This window comes from Clytia hemisphaerica, unplaced genomic scaffold (assembly GCF_902728285.1).
Source record: "Clytia hemisphaerica strain Z4C2 unplaced genomic scaffold, Clytia hemisphaerica genome assembly, whole genome shotgun sequence".
NCBI lineage: Eukaryota > Metazoa > Cnidaria > Hydrozoa > Leptothecata > Clytiidae > Clytia > Clytia hemisphaerica.
Genome location: NW_027103414.1, coordinates 1301585 through 1319027, shown reverse-complemented (window position 1 = coordinate 1319027; position 17443 = coordinate 1301585). Strand labels below are relative to the sequence as shown.

Below are 17443 nucleotides of genomic sequence, written 5' to 3'. Positions count from 1 at the left end.
ATATCATACGATGAATTATTGGATATACTCACGGTGAAAAAGCTGCAATTAATCAAAAAAACTTCGGCTTTTCACTCTATATACCCGGAAAAGTTAAAAGCTTTTTACTGGTGGAAATTTCAAAACATTCAAGATATTTTAAACTAATTTTCTGACTGGTCAGATCCCAAAAAATAAATTTCTAAATCGGACTCTTACAGTGCAGCCGTTGTTCAGTGAAAGGTACCCTTACATACAGTGCATTTTATTGAACAATTCTGACTCTTACAGTGTAGCTTGATTTCATATCTTATTTTGCTAAAGCCACCTGGAAATGAGCCTGATATGTTGACACTGTGTACAAAACAAATCAAAATGGATGCAAGTCAAAACATCAGATTTTTACTTTCAGACTTGCAATTGCAGTTCCAAACACACCTTTGCAGCGTATCCAGCTAAGAGAACACCCTTGTAGTGCACTCTATCAAAAGTACGCCCTTACAGTGCATAAGGATTTCGGAACGACACATGCAGTGGGTTGGTCCATATGAGTGCTCCCCCCGGAAGTCAGAGCCCCTATCTGATCGAAAAATTCATTAAAAGTTGTATCACCTTTTCCTTCTATGACTTTAGATGTGCATGAACCAGAAATGTCTAACATCTGAGGAGCACGGTATCAAACATTGTCCGTTCATCAATGGTACTGAATGCAACGGTAAAGGGGTGAGTTATCAAGTGATGTTTCTTGGGAAGATTTGATGTTTTAGCATCTACATCCGATACACTTTACTCTGAAAACGAATCAAAAATGATGATATTATATAAAAGAAACTCTTACTCAATCTCGAGAAACCAAAAGTAGGTTTCGTAGCCTAGCGTTTTAATACTGACCAGTGGGATTAATTTGAAATACATCTATCTACCATTAAATCCCAAGAAGACCTTGTTTGTGTTTAACTCGGTAAAACTATTCACACTGATTCACATGATATGCACCACTGGAGAGTCTTCTGAGAACTTTTAAAAATTTCCACCCAATACGTCACTTAAACAATAGAAAAAGTGAAGTATTGGGTGAAAAAAAACAAACAGAGAAGTTGCATAATTTCGTGAAGTCATTACAGTGGTGCATATCATGAATTGGCTGCTACTAAAAGCTTGACCAAGAGAACTCAAGAATCATGGGTTTAAAAGGTAATACGGGGAATCCACTTCATTTTTTATCTTGCTCACTTTTTACAAGATCAATAAAGATTTCTATCAAGATTGCTTATCCTCGCTTTAGATCTGCCGTTCAGATGGTAAATGCTTTTGTCATGGTGGATATGATCCATCAACTGGCTGCAAAACACGTAAGGATTGTACTAGATTTCAACTTTGCTTTCAACTTTATAAACGATAATAGGATCATACACGCTTTTTTTATAAGAATAGTGTACTTTGGATGAGGGTCAAGTATTCTTAAGAAATCGCAAAAATTGACGTATTCTTACTTTTTTAGACTTGATTTTTTACAAACATGAGAAATGATCAATTTGAGAGTTTTGGACTTTTGAATGAACATTTGGAGCTAAAATTACATTTCTGCCTCAAAGTTTAAATTCAAGTCTAGCAATGAAAGCAGTTTTTTCTGTTGACCAAATACAAAATCACTGTATTCTTATCAAATTCTGTGAAACTCACCCTAGAGGGTATTCTTAGGGTATTCTTACGATTTGGCTAATTTTCACCCTGATATTCTTATAGAAGATATTCCTATAAAAAAAGCGTGTGATAATCAAACAATGGTGTTCTGCTTCTTTGATGTTCCTATCGGTTCGTGGGCCCTGGGGGTACTAGGTTTGCGAGGTGACGGGTATGTCCGAGTCACAAATCGACCCTTAGAGAGAGAAAAAATTGGCGTTTTTGGGACCCTTAGAGAGACCTTTCTTAAAGTTTTTGTCGATTTTCACTCGATTTTTGTCTTGATTTTTGAAACCACGACCCTTTGAGAGGGGAGATTCTCGATTCCGTGAATTTTGGACCCTTATAGAGATTTGCTTTTTAATGAGTTTTGTACCCCTTTGAGAGACTTTCGAGGATGTGAAAAAGGGACCCTTATGGCTCGCACATACCTGGCACCCATTTTGCCAAAGTACCCCCCCCCCCAGGGGGTTGCAAGTCCTCATTAAAAGAAAACAACATGGTCCATATAAGAAGTCAGATAGGATTTATCAGAATCAAACCGAGGTGCAGTTTCGATTTCAATGTAATTGAATAACATGTCCATGGCAATAACTGTCAATTTCTTAAATCTTTACAGAATTCTATCTCATAAAAGACAGGTTAAGTATTGATATAGACATTTTGTGACGACGAACGTGTTTTTCCTTTAGCCTTCATTCACCTACGGCACTTTTCTACAGGCTACAGCACGAGAGCAAGACAGACTTCTCCCATTAAGAAATAAACTTTGTTTCTAGAACGAATTCCCGCTTGATTTTCGTTCTAGAAACAAAGCGGATATACAACCGTGGCGTGAACACGCTCACAGTCGAGAAATATCTACCGATACTTAACTTTGCTAATACCGTTGACCCCCTCTAATCCAAACTTCTGGGACCAAAAACCTTCTTCGAATTAGAGAAAACTTCTAATGACAAAGAGTACTTTAAGGGCCACTTTCCAGCTCAAGGGACCACCAATATATTAGTTCGAGGTACAGAAAGATTCAAATTATAGAAGTTCGAATTATTTTGAACGGTGAAAAAGAATGCGGCTATTATAATTTGATTTTTCCCGACATGTTTCGAATTAGGAGTTGACAGCACCTCGTTCTGTTTACAGCATTAATTCCTGTCAACGGTGGTTGGTCAGCCTGGTCATCGTGGGGTTTGTGTAACAAAGCGTGTGGTAGTGGTCAACATATACGACATCGATATTGTAATCAACCAATCGCAAAACACGGTGGCAAACAATGTGAAGGAGATTGGAAAGAATATGAAGGGTGTAATAAAGAACCATGTCCTGGTAAATATTCAAATAAATTTCTCAACTTATCTTATGTTTTTAAGGGCTCTGACCATAGTGAATTTTTCTTATTTATCGTATATAAAATGTGTTTTTCTGACTGATGTAGCAAATTTTATCTCATTTTGAGCCTTCAGCCTCCCCAACTTTTACGGTTGTTCCGCCGAGTCTGTTAAGGAACTCAAAACACAACTTTATCTTCATAGCTCATAACTGATTTTTTTACTATAGTCAGAGCCTTAAAAAAAGATGTAGATGCGTAATACAGGAAAAATATGAATTATAGGGGAATTACCGGTGAAAAAAATCGACCATCTATAAATGACCTACCTAGAAAGTGACGGTGATTTTCTAATGATTTTTCTACTGTGGTTACCATTATCAAAAAATATATTTCCCCGAGCTGCAACACTATTACAGTCGGTGCTTTCAGTTTTCTTGTTGATTCAAACCGTAGCCCTGAGGAATCAAAAAACGAAGAATTATTAAATAATGAATAAATAGGTACAGGTAATAATGCAGGGGTAAACAGACAGACGGACAGACAGACAGACAGAGAAACAGACAGACAGACATTGCATTTTTCTAAGTCAATTGTAGTTAAATATAATCAGTTTAACAATACTATATTTTTGATATTCAAACCTTTTAGCCGCTCGTTCATGTAAACAAATGAAAAGTCAACTCGAATCAAAAGGGAAACATGCATTTGATGGTATCTACCTTATACAACCATCAGACGGTATCAAGATCAAAGCATACTGCGATATGACGCGGCATGGAGGAGGCTGGACACTACTTATCACCTCTTTAAACAATAGATGGACACCTGAGAATGTTTTGGAAAGAAATATTAAGGAGCCATCTTTATCTAAGGATTATTCAATTTTGAAATATGGCGATGCGATTAAGAAATCTTCGTATATGATGAAACCACATTTTGAATACATGTTGGAAGCGCATAACCCAGGTTCGTACTCTGTGAATAATTTCTTAAACCAAATAATAACGTGTTTCCCAAAGTTAAGCTACAACTGTTGTATAAAATTGAAACTTTGGACGGACCTTTGATTTCTATTGTTTTCAAAATCAAATATTTAACTTTTGGAAATAAAATATTGAACAAAAATAGGTCGTTCGCCAAAATTAATTCTCGCAAAATTTCAACAAAATTGGTGAATGGGCTCATTCGCCAAAATTAATTCTCGACAAAATTTCTTCTCTTATAAGGTAATTTTGGCGAGAACTTATTTTCGCCAAATTCGCCAGAGTAAGTTCTCGCCACAATTACTTCCGTTTATTTATTTATTATTGACGAAACAATATTTTTCTATCAGACGAATGGGGCGGTATATGGAGGGCGGATGGTGATTACTCATTAAAATCAACAGACCGTTACCAATCAAACGTTCGTCTGTTAAAGAAGTTCAGTGATTGGTCATACTCAAACAAAGGAATCGTGCAGCGTGTCCCTTATTTATATCATCAGCGTTTGACCATGTCTGAGAAACCCGATAAAGTATTTTGGGGAACTATAACAGGTGAGAATTGTCTTTTTGTTTGTGGTTTCCACATCATTCAGTGGTCAAAGCAAGATTTTTCGTATGAGACGGAAAATGTAATTTAAACATCAATTTAACACATAATTCTTAAACTTTTGCTGAAAGATGCTGAGTTTTGTGACGGGAAAGCCTCTTTATATGTACTTCACCGAGACAGAAATCAAAGAGACGGAAGACATTTCAATAAATTTTCAACCTAACCAAAATGCCAGAATCTGATTCTAGTAGATTAGGTAAGGTACAAATAAGATACAAAACTTTTTTCTCCGTAGCGGCACTATCTATCAATTCATGATATCCATGACGTTCTGTTTTCTACGGCAACACCCCGGTTTTTGCCAGTATTGGCAATTTAAAAAAAAATATTCTCTAGCTTAAATTTGCCAATACTGGCAAAAACAGGCGTTTTCTTTAGGAAAATTACGTCATGAACATCATGAATATACGACCAACCAACTCTTCCGTTAAACATTGTCTGAAAAAATTCACGGAGCTTTCTAAGTAACTTTACGATGGTAAATAAGAAACTTAATAATAGGACACTTTCAGGACAGGAATTAATAGAAACCGGCCAACCCAATCATTATAAACCATACCCATGCTCACTCATAGATAACAGAACAGATGTTGTACCAGCAAGTTGGATTCAAGGCAAACAAAAAATGGAAGCACCAAACAAAATATGGTTTGTACACTTTTTTACGTAGAGAAATAACTATCTGAGATGAAAATCATTTTATACATACCAAAGCTGAATGATGTGGTCTTTATTAATCAAGCACTTTCTGGCCCGAGAGCAAAAAAAGGAAATTTAAATAATTTTGAAGGCTGTATAGGAAGAAATAGAAAGGCTCGTAAATCAAAATATTTAGGGATGACATACAATGATGACATTGATCAGCTACTTTCAGATTCTCATTGCGTCATAGATTTCTCTAATAGAAGAGGGAGAACGGATGCAATAATTCGATTCCTCTCTTTCCTTATTCCGAAAAGGTACTGGGTCCGAGAGAGTGATGTCGACATCCCTGGCTCATGTTTGGAGATCATGCTTCGTGGTATGAACTTTAAAACACCGTACAAATCAGGTGTCTACAACATCCAACCAAAACGAGACCAAACCGTCAAAACTTATTGTGATTTCGAACGCCATGGTGGCGGATGGGCGTTATTGGCGGTTTCAAAAAGAGGCTCACGATGGACAAAAGATGAATCATTAGCTAATGGAACTGATCCGTTAGGAGACAAATTTTCTTTATTTGGGTTGGTAGACCATTTGAAGCAAAGAGACCCAGCCGAGGTTAGTGTCGTTTCCCAACTCCAATTTAACGCATTACACGTTTTTTTTTTTTTAAGAAACACACTTTTAAGAAACATGAGGCTCAGAATGCCTAAAAACTAAGAAACATCTAAGAAACATGCTGAGGCTGAGAATGAGAAAATAACATTTTTTTATTAGGTTTGTCTTAAGAACCTTCCAGTCCAGCCTTCCATGAGGCTGATTATGTCAAAAAGTTTAGAAACATATAAGAAACATTTAAGGCTCAAAAGGCCGATTTCTTAAGAAACATTGAGGCTGCTTGGTAAAACTAGTTTCTTAAAAAAAAAAAAAACGTGTACTCTTAGGTTCCAAATAAAAGGGTCCCCTTTCCGCTTGATTTTCCGTTCTAGAAGCAAAGTGGGATACACGGGATAAGTCTAGTTAACTTTCCGATCAGCCTGTAAAAAAGTGCCGTGGCGCGAATGAAGGCTAGAGAAAATTCGTCCGTCGTCGTGATTTATCTATCGATACTTAACCTTACTAATATCAATCTTTACCTGGCTAAAAGTTAATAATTCATAAAGATTTAAAGCCGAATAAATCTTTCGGCGTGAAAATTAAACAATGAATTGAAAAAATGTTACTTTATTCCAGATTGAATTTGAGTACATCATTGAAGCTGAAGACAGCAAGGGAAATAAACATGGTGGAATTTTCACGTCATCTACGAAATATAGCTTGTTAACCTGCCCTCCACATGGAAGTACGCCAAAACTTATTCAAAAGATTGGCGTTTGGAATGAAACAGAAGAGAATATTGCAAAGTATCCAGTCTATTTTGCGAACAAAGATAACAAGATTTTCATCACCGCTAGCTCTGATGTAAGTAATCGAGTTGAAATATAAAAACTTAAAAACTTTTTGTTTGGTGTTGAAACAATGTTGCACTGCAATCTTAGCTAGTCTGCAGTAGTTGTGCCCGAAAAAAAATGTGTCATCGCATCATAATATCTTTTTCCTATATTCACCACAGATAGGCTTCTAAACACTTTGATCTGAAAAATCACAAACTAATACACCTTTTCGACCGTAGTCGCGCGGTCAGGCGTGTGCCGCTTTATTATTTAATTTACCACCTCAAACTCGATCCAATCCTTGGCGGCTACGGTCGAAAAGGTGTATACATTAGGAAAATAATATTTCTTTTAGAAAATCAACTTCTTAGCCAATTTGTTGAACTGGTAGACTTCAGGTGTGCCCGAGAAAAATTAGAAAAAGCTATGGAATAACTTTATTCTAGAAACCTTCCGACACATTGGGTACAATCATTTCTGATAATAACAATGGCGTATTTATGAAGTCATTGCCAAGCGCTGAAGTTGTCAAAGTGTGGATACGCGAGGGTGGAAGGTATTTTCTTGCCCATATTAAAGTTTTCTTAATTATCAAAGTTATTTTATGAGAAAATGAAGCTTAAATTCGGCTAAAAAGCGGCTAGGTTGCAATATATGGTGTCTTGAATATGACGGACTTTTAATACTGAAACTGTCGGGGTTTTGTGACGGAAATAAGTATCGACGATATATATGTTAAAACGTCAATATGAAATCTCTACTAAGTGAGTTATTTCATGTAATCCATAAAACTGGTCACATCATAACATGCATAGTATACATTTTAGGTTTTGATCTTATTCTAAGAATACTGTAAGAATATTTTGAGATGATTTCGACCAAAAAGTTAAGAATATCCATGATGATTATAAAAAAGCGTGAAATCTTATTCAAGAAAGTGCTGGTTTCAATCCCATTCCCAAAGTCTCATTAACATTTAAGTACACCTCAATCAATCTACCACACTTCTAATTTTGGACAGATCAACAAACGTATCAAGGCACTAAAAAATTTATCTTCCCCATATTTTAGCTGACACTTGCAACCTCAACACGTTATATCTTTTTTATTTAAGCCGGAAATCTTGTAACGACATTAAAGTCCATGGCTATCATAAAGGAAAACTTGATTACGAAGATGGATATTATCGCATCGAAAATTCACAAATCGTGTATTGTGATATGACTACAACACCTAATGAAGGATGGACTTTAGTGTTGACTTCTAAAACGTCGGGATGGAATATGGATCAGGTCAGTAGAATCGGTAAAAGTTGGAATAAGTTGGTTAAACACTTATAAACACGTCTTTCATCCCTGACACTAATTGAAAATATACCAATGTGTATTAGATTTAAGACGCCATCTAACTCCAGTTAACTGAAAGTCAATTTCCTTTCATACATGCATCGGAGAATGATATAGCCACGACCAAATGTGTGATGTTGGCGTAGCAGCTTTCAAACTTGACTTTTTAAGGCCAATCTGGTTATAAAATATTGTAAAAAAGGAATAAAATATGGAGGTCCTTTGCCGGTTCTCTGCGGTCGACAATCAAAATTTAAAAATTTCTAGCTTGGCAAGGTAAACTAAAAATATATCTTCTTTCAGGTCAAATCAAGGAACGCAAATCGGCCATCTCTACATGATGATTATTCCATTCTTAATCAAGCAGAGAAGATCAAGAAACTAAGCCAGTCTGATTTCTTTAAATACATGTTAGATGCAACAGCACGAGCCGATTGGGGTGGTATTTGGAGAGCTCCTATTAACTATCCGTAAGCTGCTTTGCTAGTGAATAAATGAATGAGTGAATTCGAAACGAAAGACATCGAATATTTAGTCAATTTAAAATCAAAGTTTCGATGTGTAAGTGAGGTCAAAGTTGAAAAAAAACCTTCAAAATAGTCCAAAATTGACGAAAAATCTTTTTTTCTAGTTTGGCATCAACATCGTCAGCTCGTTATGAAGTAACCATGGTGGAGCAATTTGGCCAATGGGATTACGAGAAAAGATGGTATCAAAACCCCCGTCAACGTATGCCTTACATGGCATCGGGAAATAGAGAGAAAGCTCTCTTAACTACTGCAACGTATGTCTTTTAATTTATATTAGCTCTGACCTTGAGTAGTTTGATGAACTGCATTTATTATTGGTAACTATCAATCGATTTTTCAACATTTCGCAGGTGATGATTGCTTTTTGAGTATAAAGCTTAAGTACTACATATAATTACAATAGTTGGGTTTGCTGCCAATTATTATATCAGCGAAAAATTTTAAGGTCTTGAATTCGTCCGCGCAAAATTATATTTCCAACGTGAAAATTGTTGAGTACATTTCTTTTGAAAAGAAACTCTTTTTCGCATTATTATTATTCCAAAATTTACGATGACTCTCTACTTTAAACATTCTGTTCTGCATTTATCGAACGCACTGTATTTGTCTCCATTAAGGTATACCTATTATACTGAGTGGGGAAGCATCGTAGCGAATGACTCACAAGGTTATGTACCGGCTAAGTGGATCACGCCACAAAAAGAAAGCCCAGGTGTTATCTGGTACTGGATCAATGAGAATGATTGTGAAGATGATTATAAACCAGGTATGTTACTAAATCTGTGTTTGTTCGGACCGATCGAATAACGGCAAAGGGATAATTAGCCGAATTCTGTATCCGCTGCTGCTCCGCTCACTGCGCTAAAAACTCCGTGTTTGTAAGGACATCTTTTTAGGATGGCGCACTTTTCACTTTGGTTTTCAGTGGCGGTAGGCAGCAGAAGGATGAAGCCTCCAAATCTGACAACGTTTACTACTACAGAGTCAGAGCGGATACGGAATAAGGCTCATTAACTCTTTCTCCACGATTCGATTTTCATGAGATCAAATGATATTTTCTTCAAATTAGAGAAAAGTTCGAATTATGAAGAGTGTTCTGAACTGGACTGAACGGCTAGTTTAAATTGTTAGGATTGTTCGAATTACAAAATGAATCTGTTAACAGTCATGCTGACTACACGTTTTTTTATAAGAACATCCAATAATTTTGAAGCCTTTGGTTGTTCTTAACTTTTTGAGTTTTAAACCTAAAAATATTCTTAACATGTTCTCATTCTTATAATGTCACCATTTTCCTGCGAAATTTTAAAGCCCACAGAGCATTAAAAAGTTCTCACCTTGTTCTTAATATTTTGGTCATCAAATCCTTATGTTCTTATAAATAAAACGTCTAGTTCACGATCAAGACAAAGCTCCGGAGAGCCTTTTCACCAACATTATTTGTCATCAATTTTAGTACATGGTGGTTTTGAGCCATGGAGTGAATGGTCTCAATGTTCTGTTTTCTGTGGCGTTGGGAAACAAGTAAGGCGGAGACTTTGTAACACGCCCTTACCAAAATGTGGCGGAGATCCTTGCGATCCAAAAGAGAAAAGGCTTCAAGAACGAGAATGCCAAGGAGAATGCTCCAGTAAGTTTAATACATTAAAGGAAGAAAATTTGGTGGATTTGGTCAAAATCCGCCAAATTTAAGTTGCTTCATTTATTCCCCCAAATGTGTGCTATTTCACGCTTTAAAACAGTTTTTCCTTTTTAATGGCATTTCCTGGACCAAAATGTCCTTCGTCCGCCAAATTTAATTCCCGCCAAATTTAATTTTTCAAGTTAACCGCCAAGTTAATCTTTAAAGCTTCATTAAATAGAAGCAGGACAAAACCAATTATAAAAATAACATTACACTTACTTCGATTAATCCAATAACGGTACCCTGTCTTGTACATCGAGAGCTTCGTCCAACGATCTGATTCTTTTAAAAAAGAAAAAAAAATTATAAAAAGAAGTTACCTTGACGTTCATGTACGGTATGCAAAATTATTTTTCTTCGAAAAATTAGAACCATATAAACTTTGTTAAAACTTACTTCTAACAGTCAAGTTTGTAACTTGGAAAATAAGGAAAATGTATTCAACGCCTGAGGTGTAAATATTCGATTTATAAGATTCGAACTCTTTTTGCATATGAGAAAAGTTGTCAATTTTGGCAACATTGGTCGTCCACCTCCTTGTCTCATTGATCCTGTCTCATTTTCAAAACAAAGTTTGAATGGTATGGATTTTACCAGCTTCGAGCTATGCTATTTCTTTTTTGAGAATTTGAGCCTCAATATACTTAAAAATGTTATGCTTATATATTATAAAACAGAGTGTATATTCAAATCTCTGAGCGATAATGTTACAATTTAATCATGTCAAGTAGCTAAAAATGGGCTCTTCCAGAAAATGTTCGTACATGGGGGTGGAGGATATAGTGTCCGGGGGTATTGAAAAATCTGCAAAGTTTGCTTTGTCCGAGGGGTAAACTTCCTCTGTTTTGGAGTAATTTTGCTCCGTTTGAGGGTAATTTTGAATGTCCAGGGGGTCAACTGATGCTTGTCCGGGGGGTCAAAAGTCATCATGCCCAGGGAGTAAATTTCCAAAAAATGTTATATCCTCCACCCCAATATTTAATTTTTTCTGGAAAAGCCCAATACATGCCTCTTCATCTTTATGTAGCAAGTATCATCCGAACGAAGAGTGACGAATATTGTGTGGTACCAAAAACAAACGGCTGTGATGAAATCACCACCAAGACAGATCTCATCTTAAGTTCATCGAGATGTGACCAACCAGAAGCAAAGTTTATTTACAATCCGTCAAATGGTGAATTGAGACATCAGTGTAGTCAACAATTAGTTTGTGAGAAAGATTGGACGGTTGGGATTGATGTTAATTGCCAACATGGTTCATCTGGTGCACAGTTTAGTAGAATGTTTGGTAAGTAGGATTTCATGCCAGTTTATAACGTTGTTTTAACGTACTATCATAATATTATTAGTGTTTCTCTTTCATAATTTTTTTCTCTGAAATAAGGAAGAATTGAGATCACTTCAGTTGGATTGTTGGTCTCCAAAATTCAAGGTTTCAGAAATAGGTTGATAACATACAATTCATGACGTAATGTTTTCTACGGAAAGACCCCGGTTTTGCCAGTAGTGGCAAATTTTATACAAGTTTCGTCTAGTTTAAATTTGCCACTACTGGCCAAAACCGGGATATTTCCGTAGAAAACATTACGTCATGAATATCATGAATTCGTACAAATTAAAATTGATCGCGATAATTTCTGAGATTTAATCTCTCAAATCTACCTCTAGATGTGAATGTAGTTGTACATTCACATCCTGAAAATTATATTTTATTGATTTTTTGGAGCTGACAGTTATTTCAATAAAAGATTATACTGAACTACTACCCAACTAATCGTCTCATTTTTTTAGACTTTCTACGAGCGAGTAACAAACGTTGTATTGGCCTTTCGAACGGTGAAACTGAAGATTCGAAAATCAAAGTTCATTCGAGTTGTAAAGATATTTTGCGATTTCCAGAAATAGGTACGTACGGGTCTTTATTATCCTTAATAGCTCCACATGGAAAACAGAATAACAAATGAATACAAGTTAAACTAACAAGTTAAATTTTTTGTTTCAGACCGATCGCTCCCAGCAAATCTTTTGTAACTTGCGCAAACTGAGATAATCCATGTAGTAATTTGGAAACTCGGGTTATTTCATGACTTTATTTGATAGAAAGACTTTTTCTTACTTGACAGTATTAAGAATCTATACTCCAAATCTTATCTTAAATTTATACCGGGTGCACCAAAAAAAAGTATACAACTTTGTCGAGATATTGTGAGCTTCAGGATTTAAATTTTTTGTTCATTCTTTTTTTATCGCATAGAGGATGCTCTAACTTGAATTTTGAGTTATCATACATTAGGTTTGAAAAAGTAATTCGAAAATTATTTCAAAAAATTATCAAAAACAGCGAGCAAACTTTTCTCTTGGCACTCACCTTCTTTACACATAAAAATACCAAAAAATGCAACTGTGTTCATCAAAACTCGTTACGGAATTTAAGAATATGGTAAAACAAGCTATTCCCGTGTGGAAAAATGTTTTTGGTAAAGCTGAAAAAGTTTTTTGGAAATCTCCAAGAGAGGTGTGGTGTGCTGCGTGAGAAAATTTTTGAAAAAATAAATCACCATTCCTCAACTAGTTGCTCAAAGAACTTGGGTCTGCATTGAGTTTGCTGGTGTTGGAAATATTCATGACGTGTAAATAAGATGGACAAACCGTTGGCAAAATATAAGATAGGAGAAAAAAGAATAAAAAAGACAATGTTTTTGTCATTTTGTCTTATTTATAGCGTGATTGATGTTTTTAATGTTTTCAATGATTTTTTGAGATTTCGACATGGAAAAAAAGTCAGTTTTTTGGAAATAACTTTCGAACTACTTTTTCAAATTTAATGTATAATAGCTCAAAATTCAAGTTAGAGCATCCTCTATATAATAAAAAAAGAATGAACAAAAAATATAAATCCTGAAGCTCACAATATCTCGACAAACCTGTATACTTTTTTTTGGTGCACCCGGTAGGTAACTCTGTTTAGACTCTATCAAAAACAGCCAAATTTTGCATACTTAACTATAGATTAAAGATTTGAATAATGTAGAAGAGCTTATTTCTTTCTATTCATCTTTCCAGCAAATGGTCCGGTCAATTCCGATTTCTTCTTGAATATGCCAACAAACATTAAAAACATTGCACAAATCAAAGCTCTACCGAAGTATCCAGCTTTTCCATCATTCTCGACACACTTAGATAACTTTGACGCTCCACATGATATTGGCTCCTACTACGCCCTCAAAACGTGGACCTACTTCAAAGCGCCGGAGACAGGGGAATATAGATTCTCAGTATCATGTGATGATTTTTGTAGCTTGTTTTTGGGTGAAAATCAAGAATCAACAGAAGAAATTGTCACTTTTACTTCATGGGTGCCACTTTATGTTTGGAACAGGTATGTGCGACAAACACGGAGCCTTTTTATCTAAAATTAATATATAATAATTTGTCTTCAATAATATAATTTCTTCACTAAAAAGATTTGGAGGTTTTGTTCAGGACCGTTGAAGGGATCAAGCCAATGATCTAAAACCATCTAATTATACAAGAACTGATATTATCCTTTGAAGCGATGCATTTCTATGCTAAGCCAAAGAACTAACAATTTTGGTACAATCCTATCTATATTCAACTTTACCAATATTTTGAGTATATCATGTAAAATAGTTCTTTCTTTTTGACTTTCTGATGGTATTGTAAGAAAAATAGCTTGTTAGATCATTTTCTTAAGTAAGTAAGTCTGCGACCACAGTCGGAGGCGACCCGAAGGCTCCTCTTCCTATAGCTATCTACCCGAAGGTAGGGTAGGGTGCCACTCTTTCTCCCTGCAATGCTCCACTTACCCTTGATCCTTTTCTTAAATGCTGAGCATCAAGCAGAGAGGCAAGTACCATTTTGGCAATCTTTGGTATAACCCGGATTGGGGCTGAACCCATATCCTTGCACACCGGATCATCTACCTCTGCACTACGGTCGCTTTATTGTCTTGAAATTAACTCTACCAATCTTTCTTTTCAATCATAGACATCCCTCACAGACCTCACACCCGATCAACTTGATCGCAGGACAGAAATACTATATGGAGATGATTGCAGGCGAAATCAAAGGTGCTGACCATTTCACAGTCGCTGTTAAGTTCCCCGATGGAAAATTCGTCGGACCGATCACAACAAACTATCTCCATAGCAACAGTGAATAAAAATTCTATTTGAGAAAGAAGCCAGTCTATATTAAACAATGAGATTCAATAAACAGACAGCTATGCGAAATGAACCAAATCACAGCCCGTCTAAGCAGTGCATTTATAAAGCAAAATCACGCTTGAGACTTTTATTACTTCTTATTGTTACTGTGGCATCAATCTCAGCTCGAAATTTCAACGCACTGACTGTACAAGTCTTTTACACTTTTTAAATTTTACTTCTATGAGATTCATTATTTCATTTTGGCATGTTAATTCTAAGGCAAATTTTTATCTATGATATATGATGCATTTTATGTATTTATCTATTTTTTTTGTTATTCATTTAATTTATAACTAATTTTTTTCAGTTGAAATAACGAAACATTGTAATTAATTAAAAATTTGTTGAAACTTTTAGAACAAAAAATAATTCGAGTAAAGAACTAAACCTAAAATTAAAAAAAAGATTATTCCAGACAATAATTGGGCTTGTCCAGAAAAAAACCGTATACCCCCTGTTGAGGAGGTCCATTTCCGTTCCAAGGGGTAAAGTTTGATATGTGGCGGAATTACAAAAATCTGTCAAAAATAACTGGAATTCCATGGGGGTAGCTATTTAAATCTTACTAAAATTCAGAATTCCAGAGGGGTTTAAACCGGAAATTGCCTGGAATTCCAGGGGTTTACAGCATTTCCAGCCACAAAATGATGGACCTCCTCAACAGGGGGTATACGATTTTTTTCTGGAAAAGCCCATTACTTGCGGCAAAATTTAAATACTCTAAAGTGATAAATATTTGATTGTCAGAGCCTACAAAATATCAAGCCAAACAATATTTGCGCTATTTACAGTATTGTATACATCCATTATGTACCTCTTCTTAGGTTCCAAATAAACGGGTCCCCCTCGCTTGTTAATTTTTCGAAAATTATCCAACCCCCCGGACCTTATTAGGACCCCCCGTTTATTAATCTTTAAGGTGGGAGTCACATGAAGCTTTGAGATTTGGTGAAAAAATTATCGATTTCTAGATTTTGCGCGTTTCATGACCCTATACCCTTTCTGAACACACCTTGAAAATTTTAAGGCCGTAGCATTTATATTTCCTGAGATATAAGGTTTTTTCTAGACCCTGATCTGAAGTATTTTCCTTAGCAACGAAAAATCATACCCGTTGCTAGGGCCCAATTTCTTTATCGCTGATCTAAACATAAGATCATTGCATACCACCAAACGAAAGATCTTTTTACGCCCTTTTCGGGCGTCTAAGTCAATACCGCCTTTTTTCCGCGGGATTTCCTAATATGACGTGATTAAAGATGGTAGCCAAAAAAGTAATATTTTAAAAAAACACACAAATTTGTAGGCTGTCAGCAGTGTTTTTGACTATGAAAGCTGTTTTAATTTGGAAATGTTGGACTGACTGATGACATTTTTAGCTCTTTAATGTCATTCTTCTCAACTAAGGAAGCTTGAGCTAGGTGAAACCAAAGGCTTGACTCCCAAACTCAACGTTTCTGATGAACACCGAAAAACTTCGAAGAACAAACTTTAATGGACCGAAGGCATATTTAATGATGTATCTATTCAAAGATCCATGTGTTAAAGATATTGAAAGCCTGGAGGCTGGTTTAACAATTGTGTGTGATGAATTATGGAAGGTCTGGGACACCCTCTGGATTATTTACATTCACGAGGTCGAGGAGAAATTGTGCACGGCGTGATGTCCAACGTCCAAGTGGATTCTTGTATTACTACAGATAAACTTTAAATTAACTTATAACTGACAGATGCAGTGAGGAAAATATACTAGGATGATCTATTACATTGAAAATGTGGTTTTTGTTGTGAAAACACATTAAAATTGACTTAAATCGATGTTGACGTGGAGTTTGGCGCAAAATTTTAAGGATTGGCGCGCATCACGTGAAAGTGATAATTTGGAATTTCTGGACTATTTTGGTATTTCAGAGCCCTTTCTAAAGTATATAAAGTAGTACTTTATTCCATTTTAGTCAAACACGGAAAGAATTTTGTAAAACAGTTGATTTATTACAGAGAAATAGAGATATATATCTCAATTCTGACTTTACGGACCATTTTCTCAAAATAGGTTTCAGGGGGTTTTAGCACACCTTGGCAACGTTTTTTCAGGATTGGAAAGAGCTATGATCATGAAATTTTCAGGAGTTGCTCCATTTATGGTTTGCTATGGAATGAATGGAGTAGATTTTTGAAAAAATCACTTTTCAATTTCAAAACTCGAAAAAACTTAAATTTTCCATTTTTTAGGTTCCAGACCCCCTGGAATGAAATTTTGAAAAAAATTTCCATTCATTCCACAGCTTATCCAAATACTAGCAACCTCCAAAAAAAATTTTTGGAATAGCTTTCATAGATTTTTCTAAAAGGCTGCCATAGTATTTTGATAGTGCATTACCCCCTGGCTGATATTACCCCCGTCTTGGCTATTTTTAGAATTTTTTTTTAATTTTTCACATTCTCTATAGTTATATTACATTTCTGGAAAGTTTCATATAGAAATCTTTCCTGCTTCAAAAGATATGATGAAAAATGTAAAATTTCAATTTTCTCAATCCTTCATGTGACTCCCACCTTAAGAATATTTTCAGCTGTCAAAGAGAAGGCCCCTTATTTTGGGTTTTCAGATGTGAAATCTCAAACGTTTTCCAACCCCCACCCCCCCCCCCCCCGTTTATTTGGAACCTAAAAGTATGGTAGGGTCTTGCTAGTGAAAAAAGGACTGTCTGTAGGGAAAATAATATAAACCTGAAAAGCGTCTACAATTGGGATTATAGGTAATTTCATAACAGATCATTCATTCTGCGCACACCAAGCTCTGCTCTAACAAAATGTGGCGAATGTGATGTTCTTACTGCTTCTTCAAACAAAAATTCAAAACCGCGTTACTTTTTGACTTAAAAGGAAAAGGGTTTGTTTCGGTACAATAGTATTGACATGGCCTTTAGAGTGAAAGCGTGTCATGAGCTGAGTTATCAGAGATTAAATTCAGGCAGATGTTTTTTTC

At 35.6% G+C, this 17443-nt stretch overlaps 1 protein-coding gene across 1 annotated transcript in view; it reads left to right on the top strand.

Annotated features, from left to right (window-relative positions):
• LOC136797538 (uncharacterized) overlaps nt 1-14695 on the top strand; it is a 37940-nt gene extending 23245 nt beyond the window's left edge. Inside the window, exons 30-47 of the mRNA XM_067054117.1 lie at nt 613-702; nt 1265-1331; nt 2806-2988; nt 3641-3958; nt 4326-4529; nt 5163-5235; nt 5547-5850; nt 6466-6693; nt 7112-7221; nt 7780-7957; nt 8315-8481; nt 8643-8795; nt 9159-9307; nt 9998-10171; nt 11253-11513; nt 12017-12130; nt 13289-13604; nt 14234-14695. Coding sequence (XP_066910218.1) covers nt 613-702; nt 1265-1331; nt 2806-2988; nt 3641-3958; nt 4326-4529; nt 5163-5235; nt 5547-5850; nt 6466-6693; nt 7112-7221; nt 7780-7957; nt 8315-8481; nt 8643-8795; nt 9159-9307; nt 9998-10171; nt 11253-11513; nt 12017-12130; nt 13289-13604; nt 14234-14408 — 3264 coding nt within the window. The 3' untranslated portion in view covers nt 14409-14695. The remainder of the gene's footprint in view (nt 1-612; nt 703-1264; nt 1332-2805; nt 2989-3640; nt 3959-4325; nt 4530-5162; nt 5236-5546; nt 5851-6465; nt 6694-7111; nt 7222-7779; nt 7958-8314; nt 8482-8642; nt 8796-9158; nt 9308-9997; nt 10172-11252; nt 11514-12016; nt 12131-13288; nt 13605-14233) is intronic.
• The last annotated feature ends 2748 nt before the right edge of the window (nt 14696-17443 follow it).